Here is a 27,923-nt window from a genome sequence, read left to right on the forward strand (position 1 = left end):
CAAAAAAAAGGTATATTTATGGGGACTATTTCTTGTTTACTCCAGGTGTTCAATAAAATCAAACAAAGGGGGTCCATTGTGTATTATTCTACCATAAGAGTCTCATCATGGATAACCAAACACCAATAGAGTCACAGAGTCCTTTTACCAGATGAGAAAATAATTTTATAACAGAATTACACTAAAATCTGATGCAAAAAAACAACAACAAATTAACAGGAATCACAAATCATGATGAATTATTCTATAAACATTAGTTTATAATTGACGTTTAGGAGATAAACTTTTTCTGCATGCTGGGAACCTGTGTTTCCATTGAATTCAGCTTTACCATTAAATTCCACATAAAACTTGCTCTATTTAATTCAGCCAATGAGAAGAAGTGTAAGAAATCAACTGCTTGATTCAGTAATGAATCACCAACACTTTCCTATGGAAACCAAGTGTTTCCATATGTTGCCATGCCATGAGTTAGCATGGCAGCATGGGAAATGCTGCATGGCAAGTGGTTGGATGTGTTACCATGTCATTTTTTAACAAGTCATGTGTAGGCGGGATTAGTGTTTGGATGTGTTACCATGTCATTTGTTAACAAGACATGTTCGCACGGCAAGTGTCTGGATGTGTTACCATGTCATTTGTTAACAAGACATGTGTTAGCACGGCAAGTGTTTGGATGTGTTACCATGTCATTTGTTAACAAGTCATGTGTAGGCGGGGCAAGTGTTTGGATGTGTTACCATGTCATTTGTTACTAAGACATGTGTTAGCACAGCAAGTGTTTGGATGTGTTACCATGTCATTTGTTAACAAGACATGTGTTAGCGGGGCAAGTGTTTGCATGTAAAGTGTTAGGTTTTACCAGGTAAAGTACTTTTTGTGTCAAGTGCTTTTTAATGATGCTAACATTTGTAAATGAATTCCTGTGGAAAACAATATAAGCATAACTACTCAGAAATCTTCCACTTACCTAACCCTGGCTGAAGCCTTGTAGCATTATCGGTCTCTATATCTGCCCCTACAGACAGTATTGAAGCGCTGATGACATCCAGTACATTAGATCTAATCACTAGCAAGAAGCTGTGGCTTGTTGACACAGGTATCTCTACTCGACCAGTGAACGTGATCTTCTCACTTGGGGTTACCACAGTGTTATCACTTGGGCTTGCCACAGATGTGTTGCTGACCACAGGGCCAATAAAGAGCAGAGGTTTGATGTATATTGGGGCTTCTAGTGATCTTTTAACAGGTTGCCAGTCTGTATGGTAGTACTTAAGTTGTATGGTGTTGGGAAGGTAACTTCCAGGGACCACGATTGTCTTGTACTGCAAGGTTAACCTTGCTAAAATCTCACAGCTTGCATTGAGACTATGGAAAGAGATAAACAAAATAACAAGTATGATTTCTAATCAGATTAATGTAAATACAAAGACCACACAAATGTAACCAATAAAGGAGGGAGAGGATAGGTATGTGTTTACCCCAAAGGAGGGAAGGGACAGGCTTGTGTTTACCCAAAAGGAGGGAGAGGACAGGTATGTGTTTACCCCAAAGGAGGGAGGTGACAGGTATGTGTTTACCCCAAAGGAGGGAGGGGACAGGCATATGTTTACCCAAAAGGAGGGAGGGGACAGGTATGTGTTTACCCAAAAGGAGGGAGGGGACAGGTATGTGTTTACCGCAAAGGAGGGAGGGGACAGGTATGTGTTTACCCCAAAGGAGGGAGGGGACAGGCATGTGTTTACCCCAAAAGGAGGGAGGGGACAGGTATGTGTTTACCGCAAAGGAAGGAGGGGACAGGTATGTGTTTACCCCAAAGGAGGGAGGGGACAGGTAAGTGTTTACCCCAAAGAAGGGAGGGGACAGGTAAGTGTTTACCCCAAAAGGAGGAAGGGGGCAGGTATGTGTTTAGCCTAAAGGAGGGAGGTGACAGGCATATGTTTACCCCAAAGGAGGGAGGGGACAGGTATGTGTTTACCCCAAAGGAGGGAGGGGACAGGTATGTGTTTACCCAAAAGGAGGGAGAGGGCAGGTAAGTGTTTACCCCAAAGGAGGGAGAGGGCAGGTAAGTGTTTACCCCAAAAGAAAGGGGGCAGGCATGTCTTTACCCCAAAGGAGGGAGAGGACAGGTATGTGTTTACCTCAAAGGAGGGAGAGGTCAGGCATGTGTTTACCCCAAAGGGGGGAGGGGACGGGCATGTGTCTACCCCAAAGGGGGGAGGGGACAGGCATGTGTTTACCTCAAAGGAGGGAGAGGTCAGGCATGTGTTTACCCCAAAGGGGGGAGGGGACGGGCATGTGTCTACCCAAAAGGGGGGAGGGGACAGGTATGTGTTTACCCCAAAGGAGGGAGAGAACAAGCACCATGTGTTTACCCCAAAGAAGGGAGAGGACAGGCATGTTTACCCAAAAGGAGAGAGGGAACAGGTATGTGTTTACCCAAAAGGAGGGAGGGGACAGGTATGTGTTTACCCCAAAAGGAGGGAGGGAACAGGTATGTGTTTACCCTAAAGGAGGGAGGGAACAGGTATGTGTTTACCCTAAAGGAGGGAGGGGACAAGCATGTGTTTACCCCAAAAGAAGGGAGGGAACAGGTATGTGTTTACCCTAAAGGAGGGAGGGAACAGGTATGTGTTTACCCTAAAGGAGGGAGGGGACAGGGTTGTTTTTACCCAAAAGGAGGGAGAGGACAGGGTTGTTTTTACCCCAAAGAAGGGAGGGGACAGGTATGTGTTTACCCCAAAGGGGGGTGGGGACAGTCACAAGTTTAGCCCAACAGAGCGAGGGGACAGGTATGTGTTATTCTCAAAGGAGGAAGGGGACAGGCATGTGTTTACCCCAAAGGAGGGAGGGGACGGGCATGTGTCTACCCAAAAGGGGGGAGGGGACAGGTAAGTGTTTACCCCAAAGGATAGAGGGAACAGGTATGTGTTTACCCCAAAAGAAGGGAGGGAACAGGTATGTGTTTACCCTAAAGGAGGGAGGGAACAGGTATGTGTTTACCCTAAAGGAGGGAGGGGACAAGCATGTGTTTACCCCAAAAGAAGGGAGGGAACAGGTATGTGTTTACCCTAAAGGAGGGAGGGAACAGGTATGTGTTTACCTCAAAGGAGGGAGAGGTCAGGCATGTGTTTACCCCAAAGGGGGGAGGGGACGGGCATGTGTCTACCCCAAAGGGGGGAGGGGACAGGCATGTGTTTACCTCAAAGGAGGGAGAGGTCAGGCATGTGTTTACCCCAAATGGGGGAGGGGACGGGCATGTGTCTACCCAAAAGGGGGGAGGGGACAGGTATGTGTTTACCCCAAAGGAGGGAGAGAACAAGCACCATGTGTTTACCCCAAAGAAGGGAGAAGACAGGCATGTTTACCCAAAAGGAGAGAGGGAACAGGTATGTGTTTACCCAAAAGGAGGGAGGGGACAGGTATGTGTTTACCCCAAAAGGAGGGAGGGAACAGGTATGTGTTTACCCTAAAGGAGGGAGGGAACAGGTATGTGTTTACCCTAAAGGAGGGAGGGGACAAGCATGTGTTTACCCCAAAAGAAGGGAGGGAACAGGTATGTGTTTACCCTAAAGGAGGGAGGGAACAGGTATGTGTTTACCCTAAAGGAGGGAGGGGACAGGGTTGTTTTTACCCAAAAGGAGGGAGAGGACAGGGTTGTTTTTACCCCAAAGAAGGGAGGGGACAGGTATGTGTTTACCCCAAAGGGGGGTGGGTACAGTCACAAGTTTAGCCCAACAGAGCGAGGGGACAGGTATGTGTTATTCTCAAAGGAGGAAGGGGACAGGCATGTGTTTACCCCAAAGGAGGGAGGGGACGGGCATGTGTCTACCCAAAAGGGGGGAGGGGACAGGTAAGTGTTTACCCCAAAGGAAGGAGGGAACAGGTATGTGTTTACCCCAAAAGAAGGGAGGGAACAGGTATGTGTTTACCCTAAAGGAGGGAGGGAACAGGTATGTGTTTACCCTAAAGGAGGGAGGGGACAAGCATGTGTTTACCCCAAAAGAAGGGAGGGAACAGGTATGTGTTTACCCTAAAGGAGGGAGGGAACAGGTATGTGTTTACCCCAAAGGAGGGAGGGGGCAGGCATGTGTTTACCCAAAAGGAGGGAGAGGACAGGTATGTGTCTACCCCAAAGGAGGGAGGGGACAGGTATGTGTCTACCCCAAAGGAGGGAGGGGACAGGTATGTGTTTACCCCAAAGGAGGGAGGGGACAGGTATGTGTTTACCCCAAAGGAGGGAGGGGACAGGTAAGTGTTTACCCCAAAGAAGGGAGGGGACAGGTAAGTGTTTACCCCAAAAGGAGGAAGGGGGCAGGTATGTGTTAAGCCTTAAGGAGGGAGGGGACAGGCATGTGTCTACCCCAAAGGAGGGAGGGGACAGGTATGTGTTTACCCCAAAGGAGGGTGGGGACAGGTATGTGTTTACCCCAAAGGAGGGAGGGGACAGGTATGTGTTTACCCCAAAAGGAGGAAGGGGACAGGCATGTGTTTAGCCTAAAGGAGGGAGGGGACAGGCATGTGTCTACCCCAAAGGAGGGAGGGGACAGGTATGTGTTTACCCCAAAGGAGGGTGGGGACAGGTATGTGTTTACCCCAAAGGAGGGAGGGGACAGGCATATGTTTACCCCAAAGGAGGGAGGGGACAGGCATGTGTCTACCCCAAAGGAGGGAGGGGACAGGTATGTGTTTAGCCTAAAGGAGGGAGGGGACAGGCATGTGTTTAGCCCAATGGAGCGAGGGGACAGGTATGTGTTATTTCCAAAGGAGGAAGGCGACAGGCATGTGTTGACCCCAAAGAAGGGAGGGGACAGGCACGTGTTTAGCCCAAAGGGGGGTGGGGACAGGTATGTGTTATTTCCAAAGGAGGAAGGCGACAGGTATGTGTTTAGCCTAAGGGAGGGAGGGGACAGGCATGTGTTTAGCCCAACGGAGCGAGGGGACAGGTATGTGTTATTTCCAAAGGAGGAAGGCGACAGGTATGTGTTTAGCCTAAAGGAGGGAGGGGACAGGGTTGTTTTACCCCAAAGGAGGGAGGGGACAGGGTTGTTTTTACCCCAAAGGTGGGTGGGGACAGGCATGTTTTTACCCCAAAGGTGGGTGGGGACAGGCATGTGTTTACCCCAAAGGAGGTGGGTATGTTACTAGTTTTGACATATAAAGCTGCTGGTATTTTTGGACAATCAAATTTTTCCTGTATTCACTTTTTTGAATTAGCTATGGCATAAGTCATTGTTATAGCAAATAAGTATATAAGATAAGTATATAAGATAAGACAGTAAATTAAAAATAATTAAAAAATGTTTTGGTAAATTACTTTTGGTTTTGCTATTTGATGTACACCAATGTTGAAGAAAAGTTATGAAAGAATTAAAATATTTGTTGTATGCATTCCGATGAGAGGTCTAATTATATGAAAATCTCAGGTGAAACATATACAGTAGAAGCCCCACTGGGCTTTCATTTCCTTCAAGAAAAAATACCTAGTGTGAAAAAGCCAATCTTAAGGCTTGTTATCAAATCTAACAGCAAGACACATGCCCTTTCACTGATATCTTATGCACTGAAGATGTACAGACAGTCTGGCAATGGTGTTTGTGGTAACATAACATATCTTAACAATCAGGGGTTGGCAAACCAAATTGTTAAGAAACACACAGAAAATGATAATAAAGCAGTTGGGGCAAAACCCCAAAATGTTGAGAGATTGCAGGAAGATATGTAAGCCTTTACAGCTAATTAGTTGTTGTGCAACCTCTGCAAATCTAACATCCTTGTCTCATTTGGGAATAGTATGTAGTCAATATTTAATTAGATGGATAATAACTTCAAAAAGCTGAAGTATTTCCTAAGCTTTTTTAAACACCTGATATGAGATATCCTGTAAAAGTTAAAATATTTCATTTTTTGTCTCATAGGGAGGCTCTTTTTCATTTCATTTCTGACACCATATTTTTTGCCTTTACATAAGTTCCAGATGCTATAAAGGGCTATTTATGTATGTTGTGATTCGTCTCTATACATTCTGACAATATTTTATCTCCTGTTTACATTTAAGCCAAGCAAGAATCATTTGTACTTTGTACTCTTACAAAAGTGTTATAATTTTTAACACAGAGGGAGGGGGTTAAAAGAGAGAATACTCACCACGTATATAGGTTTTAAGGTGTTTATTATGATGTCCCAACAAATCTGATGAAAAAGGACTTTCTATTTTGGATCAAAATTGTCAATTGAGCTGCATTTCAATAAAGTCCCATGGAAGACTCTAGCTCATAAACTTAGACGGGTGAATTTTGCATCTTTTAAGTTTTTTTTTATTTTAATAAAAACCGAAATTGAACACTATATTACAAAGATGTGTTCAATGGTGGTGTCTTAATGACCACATAAAAATTCGGGAAAACTGAAAATCTTTGTTTTCCATGCTACTTTGTTCAAGGCTAAAAAATTGCTTCTTAAACTGTAGCGCAAGTGCTATCCCTTAGGGTTAAGATTTATTTTGCCCACCATCATCCCTGTCTGTTGTTGTAGGAGTTCCCCCCTCCCTGGGAATAAAGTGTTAGTCTAATGCACCAATTTTGCCAAACCATTTTAAAGAAACAAATTATTCCACAAAATATATACGTACCTGCTTACTGACACATTTAGCTGAAATGCATTGTTGATCAACACACACTCTGGATTACACAGATAATATGATGAGTTCTTGATATCCACATAAACAGAGGGAACACTTGCAGTAATAGTCACATTAGAAGCCGCCATTGTTGCGTGGCCAGGATTTTTCACCTTTGTCTCAAGAACCAAAATGTCACCACCTTGGTATGATGGCTTCTTATTCAAGACATCCAAAGAAAATTCTAGAAGAGGCTGAGTGAGCTGTATTAGCAAGTTGACATTTTCAGATCTTCTAGTTCCAGAAGGTGTTTGGTAAGTTAGCCAACAGGATATATTTGCTTCCTTTACTGGTTCGTATAGACTAGTTAATCTAACAGACACTGAGACAGCAATATCACTAGTGTTTGCCAGAGGAATTGTGTTTACTGTTTCTCCAAATGCAAACTCTGCTACATTGCTTTGTGGAAATGTACTAGGAGAGCCAGATCTCAAGTTCTGAATTGTCATACCAAATGGTATAGAATACACTTGTGCTTGGGCAAAGCCTAATGGGCTATGAGTTAATGAAGGTATTGACACATACAATGCCATATTGATGGTCACACTCGGAATCTGGACATTGACACGAAATGTTAACACTTCTCCTGAAGTAAGCTTTGTAGAAGGTGTCTCGGCAATATTAGTTGAAGAGGGATGGATTGGGGCAAAGGATGGGTTGCCAACTGAATAAGCTTTGTATGATGCAATTAATATGGATTTTGACTCTCCATTCATTGTCAAGTCTCCAGTAATGTTTAAAATAGATTCTACTTCCACCCTTTCTGTGACTCTGGCTAAAAATTCAAGTTTAGTTGTCCATCCTACATTTGACCCATTAATGGAAATTCTACATAATGAACTTGTGCCACCCAATATCACTGTAGATATATTTAGTACTGGAGTCGAGTTACAGCTTGATATATTTGAGGTGATGTTCTGATTCTTGGTTGTTACAGACAGCAGGCTTAATGCAAGCGGTAATGTGACTAGCCCTTGTACAAGTTGAGATGGAGTTGGTAGACTGTTACAAAGAGACGAATTGAATGCGAAGTTCCCTAAAGCTCCAGAATATGTGAGGGACATCACATATCTAAAAGAGTCACCTCCTTGAACTAAGGACCCTGGTGCAAGAAATGCTTGTGAAGTAACATTCAAACCACTGGTAAAAGAAACACTGGCAGCCATCATTTGATTTCCTTGTTTTGAGGTCCACAACAAAATTACAGTAATAAATAAAGAATCATCTTCTAGATAAAACACGTATTTTCTTTGGAGTTTCCTCAATCTCCGTCATAAGAAGCTTTAATCTGGGAATAAAACAGAGAAAAAATAAGTTTAGTAGTTATTACTTTTCAGTAGGAAAGGGCGAAGAGTATCATCCTCTCTCACAAATGCTTTTTGAAGAAATCCGTACTGAAGTCATTAAAGAAGTGGAGATAAAGAGCACCGCAAGTTAACGTAGACTTTAAAAAAGGTTTTGGTGCGAATTGAACTAGTGCGAAGTTCTCATGTCAAAGCTTGACAATATCTGCTTCAAAATTAAATCAACAAAACGTATATCAAAACAAATTAAATCACTTACGTCGGTCAACAGCGCTGAAATTTCTTTGAGATTAAGAAATTCATGTCAATTACAGAAGGGTTAAGCGAGATCATAATTTTAAGGGTTTCCTTTCGTGCATGGCGGTGTGGCGGACATGTTGGATCTGTTTTCGTCACCAGGCAACTTGGATCAAAACACGCGCCAAAGTGTGATTCATAAATAAGTGATCAAAACAACCAAAAAAGAAGTTACTTTAAACCATACTATTAGAGTTTAATGCGCAATACCATATAACAAGATTCCTGATGGTTTTGCCCTTTTATTCAAACACACTTTTTTAATGTAAGCATATTTACCACCATTGCCATAGATACGCCAAAATATGTTTTTGCTCTGTCATATTACTATTCATGCATGGTGCGCGTACTCCACTTCCGCCACCAAAAAATAGCGGTTATTTCTATCTTATTCTCGATTGAAGGATTGTCTTTTATAAAATGTCAACAAGAAAATTTTTTTATCCACAGGTATCCCATATCCCATAAAAACTGTCACACTTGACGTCTGGTCACGCAACGTTTTTGCAGCACGGATCGTTGCTATTTTGGCGCGTTCGAGTTTATAACAGTAACCGTTGAAATCAGTTCTGGTTCTTGCTACATAGACCAGAAGTTCTTTTCTAAACATGGCAAGTTTATTTGACACAAATCAAGCTGTCAGAATCGCTAAATACTTCCTGGAAGACATAGAAGACCCTGTAAATCTAGTTCCCGTGTCACTGGTTGTACTGTGTCTAGCCGTTGCTGGCCGTCCTCGCGGGCTGGCTTGGTGGGCAATGTTTAACGGCTGCATTATACATTGCTGGATGGATGGGTAGGCCATAAACTTTATTGAAACCAACCTTTTTTTTAAGTTTTAATAGCTCGGCTCACCTCAGTTTGCCCTGGATTTTGAGCGGGACGTCTTACCCTGCTAGCAGAGCTTTCTTCCTGTTTGTTTCTATCAGAATTCACTTATCTACCGTGTCGCGAGTCTGTTCTTTAGAACGCGAAAGAACAGACTCGCGACACGGTAGATAAGTGAACTCTGATAGAAACAAACAGGAAGAAAGCTCTGCTAGCAGGGTACGACGTCTTTTCCGTTTAGTGTTCGATTTTCGAACACATTTAGGCTCGTAGCCAGGGTATGGCCCAGGGGGGCGGGAAAGGGGTGCACGCCCACCACCCTGTGTACAAGCCCTGACAGCCTAGTAACTTCTGATCTGACCCATGACCTCTATTCCTAGAATTGTAGGAATGTTTGGACGTGGCCCTAAATGGCTGGTTATTGAGTACGGCAAGCTTGATTCCCGGTACTGGCCAACCAAAGACTCCTTGGTCATGATGATATGTGCTGTGGAGTTACTGATCATGGGACCCCTGTGCCTTCTCTGGTGAGAGGGATTGGGTTATTACCTTAATTGTTTCACTGTACCTCCAAAAGACACACTGCTTTTACAATTTTGAAATACTTTTCATGTTTTCTGTTAATCATCATCTGAGATTGCTAATCAATATTGGAATTGGAAATTAACTTGTGATTGCCACTTTAATCTTGAGATTTTTGTGTCATCATTGGCAAGGTATAACAAAACTGGCCTATAAAGAGACAACAATTAAGTGACCAAAACTTATTTGTTCACAGGGGGCCAGAGGCTACCCTGGCATTTTGGCTGAGCGTCACTGGACGGGAGAAGTCTGGAGGCTCTGGTACTCAGGGTAGCCAGTGGCGTACTCCACATAAATATTTTGACATTAGAAAACTTCTAAAACACCAAAAAAAAATACAAGTTATAGAAAATAGTGTAATAATTAACTCCTTTTCCTTTATCCATCATATTATATATATTACCAATTTTATAGAGCCGATCCCAATAGTATGTATTTTTTTTAAATTGACAAACCACATTAAAAATGGAATGCTGTATTGCCCATGTGAGCAGCCACTGTTTTTTTCTAAAAATATAAGAAAATGACTAGTAGGGGTGTGGGCTGTGACCCATTCTTTCAAGATGTGAATAACTATATATACATTTGCAATATTTATCTTCACACTGATTTGTTATTGCAATATTTTGGATCTTGAAATTTGCAATATTAGTGACAAATAATTCTTCAAGATGTACATTATTTTTGTACCCTATTGAAATTTGTTTGAAAATATTAGTAAACACTTTCTAACTAGAAGAGCTTTCTTATTGTTTTCTATCAGTTCACTTATCCATGTCACATCTCTGTTCTTTTGCATTCTGGATTCAAAAGAACAGAAATGCAACACAGATAACCTAATGGGAAGAAAGCTCTGCTAGCATTGTAGGTAACACAGCTGGTTATTTCATATTCAGGTACCATGCAATTATTATGGACAAGTGGTATAAGCATTTCCTGGCCATCATAACCTCAACATTCCAGATGATGGGCTGTATTCTGTACTTCTCAGCTGAATTATATGATGGCTGCGAACACATTCCCTTTACAGTAAGTAATAGCCTTCTCATATTAACTATATGAAGGCTGAAATTTCTAAGAAGAGACTAACATCAGTGCAAACAACAAATGGCCATGGGCAAATGAAAGTTCCATATCTAAAGGGTACCATGGGTCTCATATAATTCAAACGAATTCAGGAGAATATGAATCCATTATACGCAATAGATGTGGGGCTCTGGCATCACTGCAGTTCATTTATAGATATTTCAGTTCATTTATAAATACAAAAAGCCCAAATAGTCGTGTTCGTGAACCAGAAGAATGAATACAATACACCAAAAATTGGAATTTGACTCTTTCTTCCCTAAGAAAGGGAAGGTCAGTGGGCTTATCCGCTTAAGGGTGTACTGACATCTGTTGCTAAGGAAAATTGAATAAAGCATAAAAGCCTTTTAGAAAGTCTTTAGGGTCTGATATTTGCCAAGTTGACCATTACAGGTGTGCTGGCTATTATGATGACGTTACCCCGTGACATCATAATGTGACGTCATAGATACAGATAAAAGCAAATATTTCAAGTAAAATTGCTCAAAAACAAATACTGAATACGTTTTATGAATCTTGAGGGATGGGTGCATTAAACCAAGCATGCGTTTTAGAAATGATTGAGTAATTGTATTTTTATGATTTTTCAAAGGTCCTGAAATTCAGATTATTTGATATAATTTTGGTTTCTGTTAGATTAACACTAAATCCATGCTTGGCTATATGAAGGAGCATTTAATAAAAAGGAATACAGAAAGAATGTTGCGTTTTGAAATAACTTGGCGACAAAAAAGCTTTTATTTGGAAAACACAGAACCGGAAGTGAAACAAAGCCCTCGCATGCACATTCGGTCTACTCAGACACACCGATATCTCACATTTTGAAATTGAAATGAAGTTTAAAAACAAATTCCAATGTGTTTCGTGGTATTTACACTTCAAAGGAATGATATCCGTCATGTCATGATAAAAATTGAAAAAGTATTTTAAAATTCTGATACAGCGCGCGCTACTTTGAAATAAAATTTTCAGTGCGTGCGCAAGCGTTCGGTTGTTTTCAGCGCGCGCAGGAAGTGAAAATTGAAAACTTTGGCTTCAAAAAGGTTGGCTTGACTAAATCTTCGCTGAACCTTTGTTTTTACAAAATATTGGAAATATCCTCACCTGAAAAGGATGAGATCAACTTAAAGTCAATTTTTGGGAACTTGAAATGCATATTTTTATTTCCTTACTTCAGTAAAGCTTGAAATGACGAATTCTGTGTTATGTATATGCATGCGCTCAACGCCACCAGCGTAGCAACGTCGTTACTGAGCAACACTAATGTCAGTACACCCTTAAGTCTATCTACCCGCGGATCCTAATAGTGAGGACTTTTTTGTAGTAGGAACCCACATAGAGATATGTAAATTCTTTTTGTCCATAGTGCGCACTATTCTTGAATATGCACGTTTTTGTCAGTTTTAATGTTTTTGCGTCTTGCGCCACTATTCTGATGTAAGTAAGCTTGTAACGATTCACCTTTTTCAGTCTGCCCTGAAGAAGTCTTATTAAAGACGAAAATTTCGCAGAGTCAAGTTCCAGGTTTTGGTGTATTCAATTCATTTATAAAAATAGTTCAGATTTGCCATTTTCCATTTGCAGTTTGCACTGACGAATTAGAATGGTATTGTATGTATGATGTTTGCACTCAACTTTCCAAAAATATAAATAACTGTGTTCTTTTCCAGACCTGGCCCCCTACATTCACCAAGTTTGATGACCTGTTCTACTTCTGGTTTATTTATGTGTTTGCCAATGGAGTTTGGATTATCATCCCATCATATGTCATGATAACAACTTTACAAGAGATGTATCCAATCTATATCCACTCTAGCCAACCCAAAAAATCAAAGAAAAGAAACTAGTTTAGAATTTTTATAGACGCCTACCGACGCTTTTTTGTCAGTACTAAAGCAACCATTCCACCAGGAGCAAAATATCTGTTATGATGAAATAATCTATTTGTCAGTACCACAGCAGCATTTAGAATGTCTGTTATTGCACCAAGTGTTTTCTAATATGTCTATTTCGCTATGGTGCTGTATTGTTCAAAATTAACTACTGTAAAAAATATTTTATCCTTGCATTCATTATGCAAAAGTAAATATTGGAAGGGTATCTATTTTATCTTGATATACAAAATTACCTTTTTCTAAAATATTATCTTACCGTAGCCCGATGCATTCATGTAAAATATACCTTTTATTTTAGATAAACTTTCAAATTCTGAAAAGGGAATTAAATTTGATTGAAATTTGAATTTTCTACAGATCTTTGAAAATTTTCCTGGCTGGGCGAAAGGAGATTGAATTAAGTAAATAATTCCAAGTTTTGGTGAGAAAATTTATAACAACTTATTTTCCTTAAATCTGTTAAAAATCAGAGACAGCAATACCACAAATTATTGGTGACGTGTTTTCTATTGCAATGCTACCCACAATGAAGCGAAGAAAAAGTTAAAATCGAGAATTATATGCGAAAAATAAAATATTGTTTTGTTGTAGGTTTCAAAAACAGCATGAGCATGTGAGAATGTCACCATTCTTGATAACGCATGCAGCGCACACAATGCAAAAAAAAAAAAAACAATTCAAAGACTACAACATATCTGCTAAATTGTGCAGATTTGTTTCCTGAAGTTAAGTGATCCTTTGACTATCAGGTTGAGATATAAAGATGATGGTAAAACTTGTAACCGCACAACCATCTTCAGCAATAACTAAGAAAACATGAAGACGGGAACCGGTTTAGCGCGCGCATATATTTTCTCTTGCAATTTGGTTGACATCTCGATCTACATCACAAATGACTATACCAGGGCCTTTCAGTTCACAGCCTTTTTTCTGAAGGTTGACCAAAATACCTCAATGTTACAGATTTGAGTTATTAGTGCATTTTATAGGGTCCATACGAACTACATACTATTTGGAAGATGAAAATATAAAGAATCGACCAAATCTATCAACTCTGAAAGGTTATATGGACTTTAAAAATTTGTCAAATTTAATTGAATTGATTGAAAATATTTGCCTTTTTTAATTTTAAACTGTGTTTAGTCTCTTAGCAGTTTCTTCTCTTTTATCTTCATCTAATCCTAACTTGAAATAGGACATCTTCCCCTTGTAAAATAACAAAGCTGGCACACAAATACCAGTTGCAACGACCGTAAACCAGTTCATCCATTTGACACTGACACCAGGAAACATGAAAGCAACTTGAAAAGCTAAATAAATAACATTTCCTGCCACTAGTAACAACACCGCGGTGATTCCCTCTGCCACCGGATACACACACTCCATGGCTAGCTCAAACATAAGGGGTGTGGTTCCATTGAAGAAGAGTCCCCCAACAATAATGGATGCAAAGAGGACTATTTCTGAGTATGGGATAAGTTCCGAGCAGGTCATACTGAAGAAGAGCTGAGCTAAAGATGTACCCAGGAATAGCACCATCAGGATATTCTTGGTATAATGCTGCACATAGTCGGCACACCTGAGAAAAAGCACAACGTTTTATTTATCACAATGCATTTAATACAGTAATACCGGGGGGGGGGGGGGGGGGGGGCAAGTTTGCATATACCCAAGGAGGGGAGATGTGGGGTAGTGAGTGAATTTGCTGATACACACAGGGGGTGTAAAGAGCCCAGGGGATCAATTTACAAATACCCAGGGTAGGTATATGGGTTTTATTTGCATATACATACCCAGGGGTATGAATAGTAAGTCAGTCTCTGTATACATGTTTAGTATTTATAAATTACTAAACCCCTGTATGAGTTGTTTTATATATTGCAATAATAATAAATCAGTTGTCTGTATACCAAGCAGATAAAAATCTTTCCTTCCCTGAATAACAGTATAGAACATTATATACTGTAATTTTAAACAAGCAAAAAGAGTTATGATGTTATATAAAGAGCTAGATTACACCATACCCATCTAGTAAAACCATGTACATACTGTACCTTGCAAGAATGATTCCAGAGGTAATGCCTGCCATGGTCCCTGCACATCCCAACCAGCCAGCTTTTGTCTCACCAATACCAAAGGGCTTCACAGCTAAAGCAAACACTGCCAGCCAACCAAAATAGACCCCAAAGCTTATAGCAAACACCACAGCTAACAGCCAATAGGAGCCATTTCTTAACAGTCTCCCTAGCCCATCCTTATACTTGGGAGTCTCCTTTACAGATCGTAGACTTGGAGGGATTGGTGGTCTACTTGGAAAATATACTAAAATCATCAGAAACAGGATACCACTGACAACAAGTTCCAACAACATGAAGTTCCTTATTCCAGATCTCATTTCTTCCTTATCATTGTCAGTGTAGGTAACATTCATAAAAGTGGTACCATTTGCTCTACTCATAGTTGAGTTACCTGATGGTCCAACCATAGGAGCCATAACAGGGGCAATGGCAAATGACAATGCAATACCCAGATAGGCAGCTAGGGTTGCTATAGCAGTTGCTGTGTTGCGCTCACTGGGAGGAAACCATGTTGCTGAGATTGAGGGAGGTGCGCCAAGAGACACAGGTGATCCTAGCATGAGAATGAACTGGCCAGTGTTCATAAGAATCAAGCGTGTTGCGCCACTTGCAGGAATTACTTGCATGGCCTTACCAATTGTCATCAGGAAAGCACAAAGCACCACAGCACAGCGCAAACCTAAAACCAAATTATAGAAGGTTCATATAGTGTTATATGTAGAAGGCACATTACATCATGGCTCCTAATGTGCTTGTATGTGTATTATAAAGCATGTTTCCAATAAAATATGGTCAGGTGATTTGTGACGTCATCAATGACGTCACTAGAAGCAAAAATATGCTGACATCAAAATAATTTTTTTTCATATATTTCATTAAAGAAACATCATTTGACAACAAAACTCGGTAGGTGTAATGTATGTTTCAAGTGGAGTGCAATGAGATGGTCACCTGAGGTCAACGATGATGTAATTAAATCAAAACTACCCTGACGACTAAACATCGTATGACAACTTAACTTGTTATGTGTCATGTAGATGTGGGGGAAGGGGGTATAGCAAGTTGGTCTCGTGATCTGTGAAATCGTTGACGTCGTCAAAAACAGAAATATACTTAATAATATTTAATATTTCCTAAATTATTAAGCGGAGGTAAGCAAATATTTGGTCGTTTGGAGCTCCGCATTTAGGCAATGCCTAAATCTATATATTTTCCCTATTGTGTATTTTTTATGATCCAAAGTTCAAGTCGTATAATCTGCTCTTTCTTAATACTAGTATTTGCACCTTTCGTATCCATCAGCCATGTAAGAGGTAGTGCTCCTACGATCATCGACACTGCAATCCAAGAAGACAAAAGCAAAATTTGCCAGTCCGCCCATCCGAATGCTATCTGACATGGCTGAGATATAGGACCCCACGAGTTCCACTGCATGTTACTGACTGTTGCTAGTGCAGTAAACACACCTAGAATATACCATCGGCGTTTATAGATCTTGAAAAGTCCGGTAGATGAGCTGATAGAGACAGGAGCATCGTTCCCTGATGATAACGTGTCGTTTTGATTGATGATAAGAGGTGACTTATCGCTTCGTCTGCGTTGTTTGCGAGGCATGTTGCCGGTAAAGTCGCGTCTCTCTGAAGACGATAACACCCCCTTACCCCCGGTTTCCGCTACCAGAGGTACCCGTCATCCCTAATCAGTTAAAGAACATGGTATTGTAAGCAGAAAGGCGATGGCAAACAACGCCGGTGAGGGGGGGGGGGGAGATTTGAATAAAGCCAAGGTCAAATATCAAATTACGCGCCATACCTTTGTGCCCTCTTACATTCTCCACTCACAACTTTTTAGAACGACGTAGAAAAGAATTCCACAAACAAGCAAGCAAGTATTACCAAGCATAATGTTTTAAGATAAAACTGCTAAAAAAATAATGGTGACGGGAAGAGTTTTGAATAATGATAAACAGCGGTTTTACCCATTTACCCATAATGCCGTTGGGTAACTGAAGTCGCTCGAGCCGTCGCCATTTTTCTTTTGCACGTGGAAAAGGAGTTTGATTTATAGGCGAAAATGGCTACAGACGCCGCTGATATCGACCTGTATGCCGGGGTAGACGAGCTAGATCATGAGATGAACCATCATGTAAGCTTTTTGTGCAGACTTGCACCAGCAATTTGTAGTGAATCCTTCAAAACATTTCAATTTATTTTGACATAGTAGTGGTCATAACAGTTTATCGACTAAATAACCTCTACTGAAATAACGTCTACATGGAGAACTAGAATTTTCTTTTGTAGACGCGAAAGATGTACAGTCTTTGAGATGAAAGCTGCTTGTTAAAAGTTGGTGTTAAAAGCTGGTTAGAATACATTTAGTTGTAATCTTTAAGTTGACAACTTCAAGTTGACCGTCTAAACGATAAACAATTTCCCGATATAATCAATCGGCTACTTAAATTAAGAACACTTTTAGCTTTTAGAGTTCATAACAATATATTTGAATATTTGGCATAACAATTCCCTGCTAGCACAGGCCTCTATTTCTTCGCATTTCACTGGGTTGTAGTTCGGAAATTAGACCTCTGTTAAGGTGTTTTCTTTGAAAGACAAGCGTTTCTGATATATTCCATTGCAATGCTGTTTCCTCAAAAAATTGTTTTCGATGTTGGTGATTAACGTCAGTTGATAAGAGTGCAGTTGATAAACTGTCCATATTGTTTCGCTATTTATGCAGGAACAACCCAGTGATGATCTATATGATGATACACTTACAACATCTGCAGAACAGCAAGCAGAGGATGAGGCGTTACAAGGCATCGTTAGTGTATGTAGCCTATTCAAAGTGTGCCGCATGCTTTGAGCAACTTATACACACTTTGCTTATTACTGTCTGTACAGTCTTTGCTAATTGGTGCTTGTTACTATTTTTATTATACTGATGTTAGTGCATGTTGCTGTCTGTATTTTACTGATATAAGTGCTTTTATTGGTTGTAGTATTCAGGCGATCTTGTGCAGCCTCCGACAGAAGCCTCATCTGGTGAGTGACTTTTGAAGAGAAATAAATGTAGGACTTTATTGCAGCAATGATTTTCCAGTTTGGTTAATATCAATTACCAGATTAATTGTGCCACTTCTAAATGAACAGTTTAATTGAATTTGTTTTGATTTCTTTATTATTAAATCTGTGGCTGAAGTCATACAATAGTTTGATATTTTAGGATAATCTATTCAATCTACTGTGCTTATCATCTACAGGGCCAGGCTCTAATTATGAGTACAAGTCGTACACTACTGTGCACCCTAAATCAGCAGCATCTCTGGCAGCACAGAGTAGCTATGAAAGACCAAGAGGAAAGCCCTTGTATGTTGGCAATTTGACTTGGGTAAGTTAAGCTTTATCAAAAATTCTGATTAGATTTGCTATTTTTGTTTGTTTGTTTGACTTGTTATAATTGTTACGTTATGATCAGTCTTTTTCTCAGTTTTTTACTCATTTTCCACTACCTAATTGTTTACACTTGGTGTTGTAGCTGAAACAAGTTTTATTTCAATCCCAGTGTTTTGATCACAGTCTCAATCATGTATTTTCTAGTGGACAACAGACCAGCAGCTTACAGAAGCATTACAGGAATGTGGTGTCACTGACTTGATCAACATCAAGTTCTTTGACAACAGAACCAATGGACAGTCAAAGGGGTATGTGGTACTCATTATTCCTGGGTTGGAAAATTGATGCATGTGCATTTTTATTTCCAATTCTCTATGGCCTGTGCAAGTGTATTTTTTACAATTTGCACCATAGTTTTGCTAGTGCCTTCATGCTCGATGGAGCACAGTAAGATCATCCTGTCTAGCACCTATCTTCCAGTGTGAAATTTCATTGTTCTGTCTTTACTGATATTTTGTTACCATACTCACAGAACATTGCTAAAGTGTGGCTATGGTTAACACTACTGGATTAAACAGACCAAGGAAGATTTCTATTTTTTCATCTTTGTATAGCTTTGAATTCAAATTCCATATTGTATATGAAATTCTGCCAAATTCATTTATATATCCTGTAAATGCACAGAATTTTTTTTCCATAATTTTGTATGGACTAGAGTTATATCCTTGTATAAAAAAGTTAAATGAATGTAAAAAAAATATGAATTGGTCAAAATATTTAAAGCATATAGATATGTGTGCAGAGTTCTATTTTTATTTTAAAAAATCATACGCAAAAAGCTATAAACCACTTTGTAAACAGAAATTTAGAAACTAAAACCAAACACTTGTGATAGCGATATTGTGAAACTGGTTTAAACACCTGTATCTTTTTTCTTTTTTTTATAAATGTACATAACAATTGTGAATACTTATTTTGTACAGCTAGCATTTGTCCTAAATGAAATAAATTTTTGAGAACAACCTCTATGATCATACACCCAACTTGCTGTTCTAGATCCAGTTCAACCTATCCAAGACTATGTTAGCAGTCAGTGAATTGCTGTTTAAAATTATCTGTCTAACGTTTCACCCATCTCTCTATCTGGTCTGTGTGTTAACTGTTTTGTAGTCTGGCCTTATATTGTCTGTTTTTCAACTCTCATTTTCACTATTGATAATTAAATATGCCCCAAATCCCCTGTCAATTTAGAGATCTTCCTTTAACATAAACCCTTGTTAGTTGTTGTTTTACTATTGCATTATATCAAGTACCTACTGTACTATATAGATGGTTATGTCACACTGAGAAGTACATAGTAATTTTCGAGTTTCTAGTACTTGTCAATCAAGTGTCAGTTATTACACATTGTAACCAGATAACTGGGTGAATAGAGAGGTTAGAGATGGAGAGAATGCTTCCTATCGTTTACAATATAACCTTAACGCTACGTATTAGAGTATTGTAGTTTGTAGACAGATAGAAATAGTCTGAATAAGTGGTAACTGTGTTATTGTGTATTGTGCAAACTCTTGAGAAATTGTAATCAAAAAACTTCATTACCCTTAGGGTACATCAAAAGCCTTCCTTTTATTTCATTTACCAACACATGACTTGGAAATCATTGACAAAAGCTCAAACTATTAATGAGAAATTCTCAAACTATTAATGAGAATTATCTAGGGCCATTATTATGGGTATATGCTGTTCTTTGTCAATTTGGGATTATTTTTCTATTCATAAAAATAAAAAATGCTTGTACATAAGTCAGTAAAATCTTCTGTTGATTATGTGCCTTATACATATGTCAGTTACTTTAGCTTCAAATGTCTAAATTTTTGTGAAATTCTAATCAAAATATCACTACCAGTGACTATCAGTTAATATCTATTATTTTTATCGCATTTACTCATGGTATCCTTAACTTATCGGAATCCTTAAAAAACGCCCCTCTTACCCAATTCTAGATTTCTAATTGGTTTCTAAATATGTACCCTGAATAAGCTCATTAAAATGTAAAAATCAAGCTCTTACTTAGTCACTTGTAATGATATATTGAGAGAAATTGAACTCAGTCAGATAGTTGATAGGTATAAATGCAACCTTTCCCTGCCAACATGCAATAATAGCATTATTGCACTGTTGTAGCCTGGACAGCTTCTCTCAGGTATGGGCTATCCAATCACTAACTCTCAATCTATGATTTCCCAAAGATATTTCCGCATCCTCACATGGGCATTTTTGTTAGGTTTGCCATGATTGAACTTGGATCAGACAAATCTATAGAGATGGTCACAGAGCGGCTTCCTAAATTGTAAGTGGTTCTCTGGCCCGACTAAAGTGTTAATGCTGTGGGTCGTATCACTTTCAGATTATGTGGATAATCCCTTTTGAAGGCTCATCAAATACTTTTCTTTTTCCATATGATACCTATGGCTTGGTATTCCCCTTTGTAAATCCTGGGTACACAACTGATTTGTGGGATAATGGGAAGAATTTGCTTAGTTTCTCAGAAGTGTAAGAGTTGAGTTAGCATAGCATCTTGGCCTGTACTAGGCTTTAGTCTTTCCATTGTTTTATTCCATTCAACAATTCTCGGTTCTATGTGTTACCACTTTGTCACTAAGAGTTATTTATCAAGCTTATATTCTCTTCTTGCATTCCGCATGTTCTCCTTTTTCCCTTGGGCTATGTTCTTGATATCTTTTGCTTCCATTTCCAGTGATATAGAAGGACAAAATCCTGTTGTTACACCAGCCACAAAGCAGCACTTGCATGAGTTTGAAGCCCAACACCGTGCAAAAGGTAAGCGGAAAATATATTCAAACTCAACCAGCTAAAACAGTTTTGTTCTGAAAAAGACTGAATGAGAATTTTAGACTATTAATTTGGAATTAGAATTTTAATTTTATGGTTGATGAAGAACAAGAACCCATCACACCTCTTTGGGCAAAGTCCAAAGTGTTATCCTATTGGCCCTGGTTGTTATCTTAGATCGAGGAGTATAATTTCATTGTGTTATTTTATAGCACCAGGAACAGCCTTCCAAGGTGGGGGGGATCCCTATCAGGGGGTCCCTGGAGGCCCTGGCTTTGGACCCCCTGGATTTGACAGAGGGAGAGGTTTCCGTGGAGGATTCCGAGGACGTGGTGCACCAAGGCCCGGCATGGGACGAGGCTTTGAGCATGGAGAAATGGGGAGAGGTGGCCCATGGATGGGTAAGTATACACTGCCTTACTGTGCACTACTTTTGTGTGTAGAGTGGCATTTATAGATGGGTAAGCATATACTGCGTTACTGTACATGGTATGTGAAGTGTGATGCCGCAACAGAGGAGGGGAGATGAGAGTTAAATTTCTCAGGAAAACTTACTCCTTGCTGCTATGCTTGTTTTACTGTACACTATGTATGTACTAAGTATGGATATACTCCGTTACTCTAGTCTCTAACAGCAAGCTAGGCATTTGAATCTTTAGCATATGACACAAAGCACTTTCTTTCTCAAGGTCCTGGTGGACCAATGGGTCCCAGACAACCACCACCTGGCATGATGCCTCCCTATGGGGGTCACCCTCCCCAGGGTTATGGCATGGCACCAGACATGACAGGCTACGGGCAAATGGACAAGCCACCTGCTATCATGCCACCTGTATCCATGGTGAGATTTCCACATTGCATGCTTGTTCTGCCATTTAACTTGTCTATTTTTAAGTGGCATTGTAAGCCTCATGTGTTGTGTTAATATGGTGGTGATGTTGATATTTTCTCTTTGTGTTTAGCCCCCCATGCATCACCCTGGTATGGCATATGGTGAGTACAGTCATGCAATACTTCTATGTTCATTGCTATTTATAGTGATCTGCCTATGATGTAACTGATATTCAACTAGTAGAGAAGCTTTCTGAAATTTAAAGTAGGCCTGTAACCCATTTCAAGCCACTGATAAATGTTTGGGTCTTCATTAATTTTGTTAACAACCTCATTACTTTATCGGCTTGCCATTGTGGTGTTGATTTTGTTAGCCTATACAAAAGAATAAGCAATGTTATAGTTTATAAACTGTTTCTATCATTTGGGCTTAATTCCATGCCACTAATAACACAATGTTTGTCCTTGGAAAGTGAACTTATAACTTATTTCAAAACGCATAGTTATTATTACATTGCAGGCCTCTGAGGCATAGACTATGAAACTTGATGTTGTCATTTTTTGGAAATTGGTGTTACCATTTTTTATTTTTTACAAAAAATGATTATAGATAGCTCTAATGGTTTATTTGACAGGTGGAGCCCCACCTATGCCACACCCTGTTGTTGCTCCTCATGTCAACCCTGCTTTCTTTCCTGAGGGAGCCCCTGTAAGTACTAGCATCAGGTCAATACTTCTGAATAGAATAATAAAACATATATTTTTTTTGTAGATTTTAGGCTCTGAGGATAATTGATTTGTGAATTCTTTTTATATAGTGCTTGTCTGTTAGCAAAATTTAGATTTCTTGACAAAATAAAAACCTTAGGTATGTTTGACTGTGAGTTCTCAAGTAAAACTGCGGGTTTGGCAGAGTCAGACAGAAATATTGTTTATTCACATGCTTTTATAACTTTATGATTGTTTGCACTTTCTCCTGAGTTTAGTTTAAGAGCTACTTTATACTATTCCAACATCAAATGTTATAGCTCCTTATTTGTTCTGTGTATTTTTTGTGTTAATTGTTTATATTTTGTATCTCTTTAGCCTGATTTTGCTGGTGCAGCAAGGTAAGATAATAATTCCCTTGCTGATTCATTCAAAACTGTGTTATGTACCAAAGCAGGCTCATAACTAAAAGTCTTTGTTGGAGGGTGTGAATTTATGAAAAGAATACATATGAGCCTGCTTGCAGGTGGTACTCTGTGTTATCGTCACTGAAAACCCTCTCCTTTCGGTGGTTGGGCGCCATCATGTATTTTAAGCTGTGTGGTTCCCAGGGGCGAGTGAAAAACGGACGCAGGGCAGGGGGAGAGAAGAGAGAAAAAATCCCTGCACTTATACCTGTGATTCACATATCTGCTCCCAACTAATAATGACTTCCGGTGGTCTTGTCACGTATTTTCCTTGAGCTAATTATAACCGAGAATTGTTTTCCTTTGCTTTAATCTGTTAAATGTTCAATCAAAACCAAAACAAGGTTCACAGGGGAGTTTTGCGCGGACACAGAGAATTATTGCCACATAAAAGCGAACAAATCGAACCAAGAGTGTAGATTCTGCAAAACAAAATTATCTCTACTACAGCAACTAAAAATGAATCATCTCTCTCTACCGATAATTTATTTCAAATCTCTAAGCTGCAAATTATAAACAATCAGAATCCGAATGAAAACCTGCAAGTCAGCTGTGAGATTGGTTTGAAAGTTCTGTGCTTTAGTCTCCCAGGCTGTCAGACAGAATTTGTAAGCTTTGCACCCGCAGTTTACGGAGACATTTAAAAGCTTTATAAGGTGGAACCAACTTCAGCGAAAGAATATAGAAGCTCCTCAAGCCCAATCCTCAAAATCGATTGGAAGCATACATCGGATTCAATTCTCCCCCTGCAAGATTCAAGAAACAATTGCTTACTACAACTTCTCTGGAGAGGTGTCCTACCTCTAATGCTAAGAAATCCACAGGGGTGATAATGTCTTTGGGTTTTGGAGGCGAAACAGCCATCAAGCATCTAAATATCAAGGATCTTATCGAATGGCAGAAACAAGAATCTGCGACCAGAACTGTTTATCTCTTAGCAAAAAAAGTTCTCTAAGCTCTCTAAGCAGAACTTAGAGAGTTTTTGGAGATTCTGCTCTCAAAATCTCCAGCGCTCCACGTAGGGCATTTTCTAATTCGAAGTTTGTTTGGGTAATGTGCGACCTTTCAGGAGCTACTGCTTCTCATCGTAGCATCCCATTGTTTCTTGACCAATCACAAACCCCCAATCCGCTGGTGGATGGGATTCAAAGTTTGTCTTGAGAATGACAGGTTTTAGTGCAGGTGGTTTTTTCACTCTTCTTTCTCCTTTCCCCCCTGCCCTGCGCTCGTTTTTGCACTCGCCCCCAGGAACCACACTGCTTAAAATTCAAGATGGAGCCCCATCACTGGCAAGGGTTTTAAACAAAAATAACACAGAGCACCACCTGCAAGCAGGCTATATAAATTCAGTTTTGCTCGATAAAGAGTTGAGTGAGGAGGTACAATCACTGATTCTTTACTGCCAGGTTTTCCGATTTTCTGTCCAATATCTTGATAATGTACTGTCTTTTTCCATTAGAATGGACCATGCGCTGTTGGCCCAGTACCAAGCAAGGCCAGGTATGAACTACATGCAAGGTAAACATGTTTACTGTTGACTGCAATTGGTGAATTCTTATCATCACGAATGGGTTTTGGAGGTGTCAGTGATTTGTCTAATCATCACAAATGGGTGTACTGGAAGATATTGGTAACACACCTTGTCATCACAAATGGGTGTACTGGAAGATATTGGTAACACACCTTGTCATCACAAATGGGTGTACTGTAAGATATTGGTAACACACCTTGTCATCACAAATGGGTGTACTGGAAGATATTGGTAACACCTTGTCATCACAAATGGGTGTACTGGAAGATATTGGTAACACACCTTTGTCATCACAAATGGGTGTAGAGAGGTGTCAGTGATTTGTCTGATCATCACGAATGGGTGTACTGTAAGATACAGGTGTAGATGTAAGGAAGTGTCAGTGATTGACCTCATCATCGAAAATGGGGGAGGTATTGATGATTCACCTTATCATAGCTAATGGGTGTAAGGAGATGTTGATGATTCACCTCATCATCGCAAATGGGTTAAAGAGATGTTGATGATTCACCTCATCATCGCAAATGGGTTAAAGAGATGTTGATGATTCACCTCATCATCGCAAATGGGTTAAGGAGATGTTGATGATTCACCTCATCATCGCAAATGGGTTAAAGAGATGTTGATGATTCACCTCATCATCGCAAATGGGTTAAAGAGATGTTGATGATTCACCTCATCATCGCAAATGGGTTAAAGAGATGTTGATGATTCACCTCATCATTGCAAATGGGTTAAAGAGATGTTGATGATTCACCTCATCACAAATGGGTGTAAGGAGATGTTGATGATTCACCTAATCATTGCAAATGGGTTAAAGAGGTGTTGATGATTCACCTCATCACAAATGGGTGTAAGGAAATGTTGATGCTTCACCTCATCATCACAAATGGGTGTTAGGTGTTGCTTCACCTCATCATTACAAATGGTTCCAAGGAGATGTTGATGATCCGCCATGTTGGATGTTGCAATAGGATAGTTTGCAAGGATAACTGTGCTTATTATTGTGCTTTGTTGACATCCCTCTTTCTCTAAATAATATTTCTATTTACACTCTATCAATACTTTAAGGGTTTTATAACTGATCAAGCTTGCAGCACCTTTATATGGTCTTACCACTTGGTCATGGACTCGGTCCATTTCTAATATCATTTGATGACCCTTCGTTAGCAGTTATTACTAATTTTCTTGCTTTCTAGATTTTGCTACTTCCTACGAGAATTATAACCAATTAATAGATCCAATTAATTATCATCATTCCCCAACGATTTTTTCTGCCCTTATGGCTCAATTTCTTGCAGGTGATGACTATGCAGAATCAATGAAGCGCAACCAAGCACTTGCCAGCACTGCCATCAAGAGGGCCATGTCAGACGCGAATGCAGGTGACTACGAGAGCGGCATAGAGACCCTGGTGACGGCAGTGTCGCTCATCAAGCAGTCCGTCTCCGCAAATGAAGAGAGCTGCCTTGTGCTTGTTCAAAGCCTGCAGAGCTGCCTGCAGGGCCTGGAGTCTCAGCTGCTTGAGAGAAGGTAAGAAACGCCCACATAGCTGCTTTCAGGTTCTATAGTCCCAGCTGCTCAGAAGGTAAGAAATGCCTACAAAGATGACTGCAGGGCCTAGAGTCCCAGATGCTTGGGAGAAGGTAAGAAATGCCTACAAAGCTGCCTGCTGCAGGGCCATGAGTCCCAGCTGCTTGGGAGAAGGTAAGAAATGCTGCAAAGCTGCCTGCAGGGCCTAGAGTCCCAGCTGCTTGGGAGAAGGTAAGAAATGCATACAAAGCTGCCTGCTGCAGGGCCTAGAGTCCCAGCTGCTTGGGAGAAGGTAAGAAATGCTGCAAAGCTGCCTGCAGGGCCTAGAGTCCCAGCTGCTTGGGAGAAGGTAAGAAATGCTGCAAAGCTGCCTGCAGGGCCATGAGTCCCAGCTGCTTGGGAGAAGGTAAGAAATGCCTACAAAGCTGCCTGCTGCAGGGCCTAGAGTCCCAGCCGCTTGGGAGAAGGTAAGAAATGCTGCAAAGCTGCCTGCAGGGCCTAGAGTCCCAGCTGCTTGGGAGAAGGTAAGAAATGCCTACAAAGCTGCCTGCTGCAGGGCCTGGAGTCCCAGCTGCTTGGGAGAAGGTAAGAAATGCCTACAAAGCTGCCTGCAGGGCCTAGAGCCCCAGCAGCCAAAGAAAAGATACGTGACCTCTTAACAGATGCTTTCGCACCACACTTGAGGGAAAAATACACGTTGCTGCACACTAAAAACTTTTATGTTTGACAACTTTAGACGCCAGTGTTGAAAAGTGCTCAATACTCTGTTGGAAATCCATTGGGTAACAACTCAGAAATTTATTTTTCGTGTCATTGAGACAGGTAGAGTTTTATACTCAGACTAATTTGATCCAAATAAATTTAACCACACGTGTGATGTTTTTTTAGTCATCGCAAAGATCGCGACGACGACGACAGAGAGAGAAGACACCGGCGACGCCGATCCAGGTCGCGATCACGTGACCGCCGCTCGAGATCACGTGAACGGCGGTCCAGATCACGTGAACGCCACCGCAGTAGACGCGAGAGGTCGGAGCGCAGTCGGGAATAGAGTTAGAGATCGGAGTGCATTTGCAAGCAGGTTGCGGGATAGGAAGTAAGCCGGGAGTAGGCTAAGAGATCGGAGCGCATTCGGGTATTATACAGAGATCGGAGTGTTCGCGGTTTGATCGTAGAAGTGGTTAAGTCTATTTGGAAAGTCAATGCATAACTTAACTTAATATGATGGAAATATTTTTTGACAGAGAGTATTCCGAACCTTAGCAAGCATTCAAAATGGATCATCCGATTCCCGAGTCTACTTTCTGTCGTTTTAAACACCTATTGTGGTAAAAGGCCGTAAAAGCGACGTGTAAATAACATTTTTTCATTTTTCTGTTTCTTTCCTTAACTTTCTTTCGCTTCTTTGTTGTTTTTTCATTCTCCTCGACGTGTAAATTAAGGTTTAGTTAATTGAGACCTCGTCATTTTAGCGTTGTGTACGTAACTTATCTAATAGTCTCAAAAGTGTAAAATAAACCTTTTTTTAAGAAGCGTTATGTTGGTTGACTCAACGTTCATGTTACTATGTGACTGGGTCAAAGAAATAACATTTCCAGGTTTGTTGGTTTGCGATATTAGTGATATTCCCCTGATGGTACCCGTCAAAAATGTCTCAGGACCATGATTAAGTTATGGGAGAAGCGGTAAGCGGCCGCGAACATTTGGCCTTCATTGCCGCGGGGGGAGGGAAGGGGCATGATGGGACGCGAAGTAAAAGATTCCCGAAACGTAAAAAAACACAGTATCCACCTATTTCAATAAACGCTGTCAGCGCGAATGGCAATTGCCAAATGGCAGTTCTACGACCGAAAGGT

At 40.3% G+C, this 27,923-nt stretch overlaps 4 protein-coding genes across 8 annotated transcripts in view; 2 read left to right on the top strand and 2 right to left on the bottom strand.

Annotated features, from left to right (window-relative positions):
• The window catches only part of LOC116615488, a 36,515-nt gene extending 28,033 nt beyond the window's left edge, over positions 1-8,482 (bottom strand). Inside the window, exons 1-3 of the mRNA XM_048729435.1 lie at positions 8,243-8,482; positions 6,632-7,967; positions 971-1,368 (exon numbers count right to left, since the gene is read on the bottom strand). Of these exons, the coding sequence (XP_048585392.1) occupies positions 971-1,368; positions 6,632-7,848 (1,615 nt within the window). The 5' untranslated portion in view covers positions 7,849-7,967; positions 8,243-8,482. The remainder of the gene's footprint in view (positions 1-970; positions 1,369-6,631; positions 7,968-8,242) is intronic.
• Positions 8,483-8,759: 277 nt separating this feature from the next.
• LOC5508329 (3-beta-hydroxysteroid-Delta(8),Delta(7)-isomerase) lies at positions 8,760-13,018 on the top strand. 2 transcript variants are annotated; one of them, XM_001628867.3, is made up of 4 exons: positions 8,774-9,076; positions 9,489-9,635; positions 10,587-10,719; positions 12,447-13,018. In XM_001628867.3, exons 1-4 carry the CDS (start codon positions 8,889-8,891, stop codon positions 12,621-12,623), a joined length of 645 nt encoding a protein of 214 aa, XP_001628917.2. In that variant the 5' UTR covers positions 8,774-8,888; the 3' UTR covers positions 12,624-13,018. The 2 variants fall into 2 exon arrangements, with proteins under 2 accessions (XP_032233045.2, XP_001628917.2); XM_032377154.2 differs by lacking the exon at positions 12,447-13,018 and having other exon boundaries at positions 8,760-9,076; positions 9,887-10,713.
• Positions 13,019-13,500: 482 nt separating this feature from the next.
• On the bottom strand, positions 13,501-16,691 carry LOC5508330 (solute carrier family 49 member 4 homolog). 3 transcript variants are annotated; one of them, XM_048729438.1, is made up of 4 exons: positions 16,562-16,691; positions 16,036-16,444; positions 14,726-15,428; positions 13,501-14,250 (listed from the first exon to the last, which is right to left on the bottom strand). In XM_048729438.1, exons 2-4 carry the CDS (start codon positions 16,361-16,363, stop codon positions 13,800-13,802), a joined length of 1,482 nt encoding a protein of 493 aa, XP_048585395.1. In that variant the 5' UTR covers positions 16,364-16,444; positions 16,562-16,691; the 3' UTR covers positions 13,501-13,799. The 3 variants fall into 3 exon arrangements, with proteins under 3 accessions (XP_048585395.1, XP_048585396.1, XP_048585394.1); XM_048729439.1 differs by lacking the exon at positions 16,562-16,691 and having other exon boundaries at positions 16,216-16,499; XM_048729437.1 differs by lacking the exon at positions 16,562-16,691 and having other exon boundaries at positions 16,036-16,499.
• Positions 16,660-27,600, top strand: LOC5508336 (cleavage and polyadenylation specificity factor subunit 6). Of its 2 annotated transcripts, none has more exons than XM_001628868.3 (15): positions 16,660-16,894; positions 17,486-17,575; positions 17,748-17,790; positions 18,009-18,136; positions 18,346-18,449; positions 20,429-20,494; positions 20,903-20,985; positions 21,210-21,398; positions 21,687-21,838; positions 21,960-21,990; positions 22,464-22,537; positions 22,915-22,937; positions 24,463-24,521; positions 25,836-26,067; positions 26,956-27,600. In XM_001628868.3, exons 1-15 carry the CDS (start codon positions 16,823-16,825, stop codon positions 27,116-27,118), a joined length of 1,509 nt encoding a protein of 502 aa, XP_001628918.1. In that variant the 5' UTR covers positions 16,660-16,822; the 3' UTR covers positions 27,119-27,600. The 2 variants fall into 2 exon arrangements, with proteins under 2 accessions (XP_001628918.1, XP_032233037.1); XM_032377146.2 differs by having other exon boundaries at positions 16,662-16,894; positions 24,463-24,503.
• Positions 27,601-27,923: the final 323 nt, after the last annotated feature.

This window comes from Nematostella vectensis, chromosome 6 (assembly GCF_932526225.1).
Source record: "Nematostella vectensis chromosome 6, jaNemVect1.1, whole genome shotgun sequence".
Classification (NCBI taxonomy): domain Eukaryota; kingdom Metazoa; phylum Cnidaria; class Anthozoa; order Actiniaria; family Edwardsiidae; genus Nematostella; species Nematostella vectensis.

What these genes read in the sequence shown, in the direction of transcription:
- LOC5508329 (XM_032377154.2), top strand. Translation starts at nt 8,889, where the DNA reads ATGGCAAGTTTATTTGACACAAATCAAGCTGTCAGAATCGCTAAATAC. An exon ending in ATACATTGCTGGATGGATGG is followed by an intron (nt 9,077 to 9,488) that starts GTAGGCCATAAA and finishes CTCTATTCCTAG; the next exon opens with AATTGTAGGAATGTTTGGAC. An exon ending in GGACCCCTGTGCCTTCTCTG is followed by an intron (nt 9,636 to 9,886) that starts GTGAGAGGGATT and finishes ATTTGTTCACAG; the next exon opens with GGGGCCAGAGGCTACCCTGG.
- LOC5508330 (XM_048729438.1), bottom strand. Translation starts at nt 16,363, where the DNA reads ATGCCTCGCAAACAACGCAGACGAAGCGATAAGTCACCTCTTATCATC. An exon ending in ATGGCTGATGGATACGAAAG is followed by an intron (nt 15,429 to 16,035) that starts GTGCAAATACTA and finishes ATTTGGTTTTAG; the next exon opens with GTTTGCGCTGTGCTGTGGTG. An exon ending in TCTGGAATCATTCTTGCAAG is followed by an intron (nt 14,251 to 14,725) that starts GTACAGTATGTA and finishes GCTTTTTCTCAG; the next exon opens with GTGTGCCGACTATGTGCAGC.
- LOC5508336 (XM_001628868.3), top strand. Translation starts at nt 16,823, where the DNA reads ATGGCTACAGACGCCGCTGATATCGACCTGTATGCCGGGGTAGACGAG. An exon ending in ACCAATGGACAGTCAAAGGG is followed by an intron (nt 18,450 to 20,428) that starts GTATGTGGTACT and finishes CATTTTTGTTAG; the next exon opens with GTTTGCCATGATTGAACTTG. An exon ending in TCATGCCACCTGTATCCATG is followed by an intron (nt 21,839 to 21,959) that starts GTGAGATTTCCA and finishes CTTTGTGTTTAG; the next exon opens with CCCCCCATGCATCACCCTGG.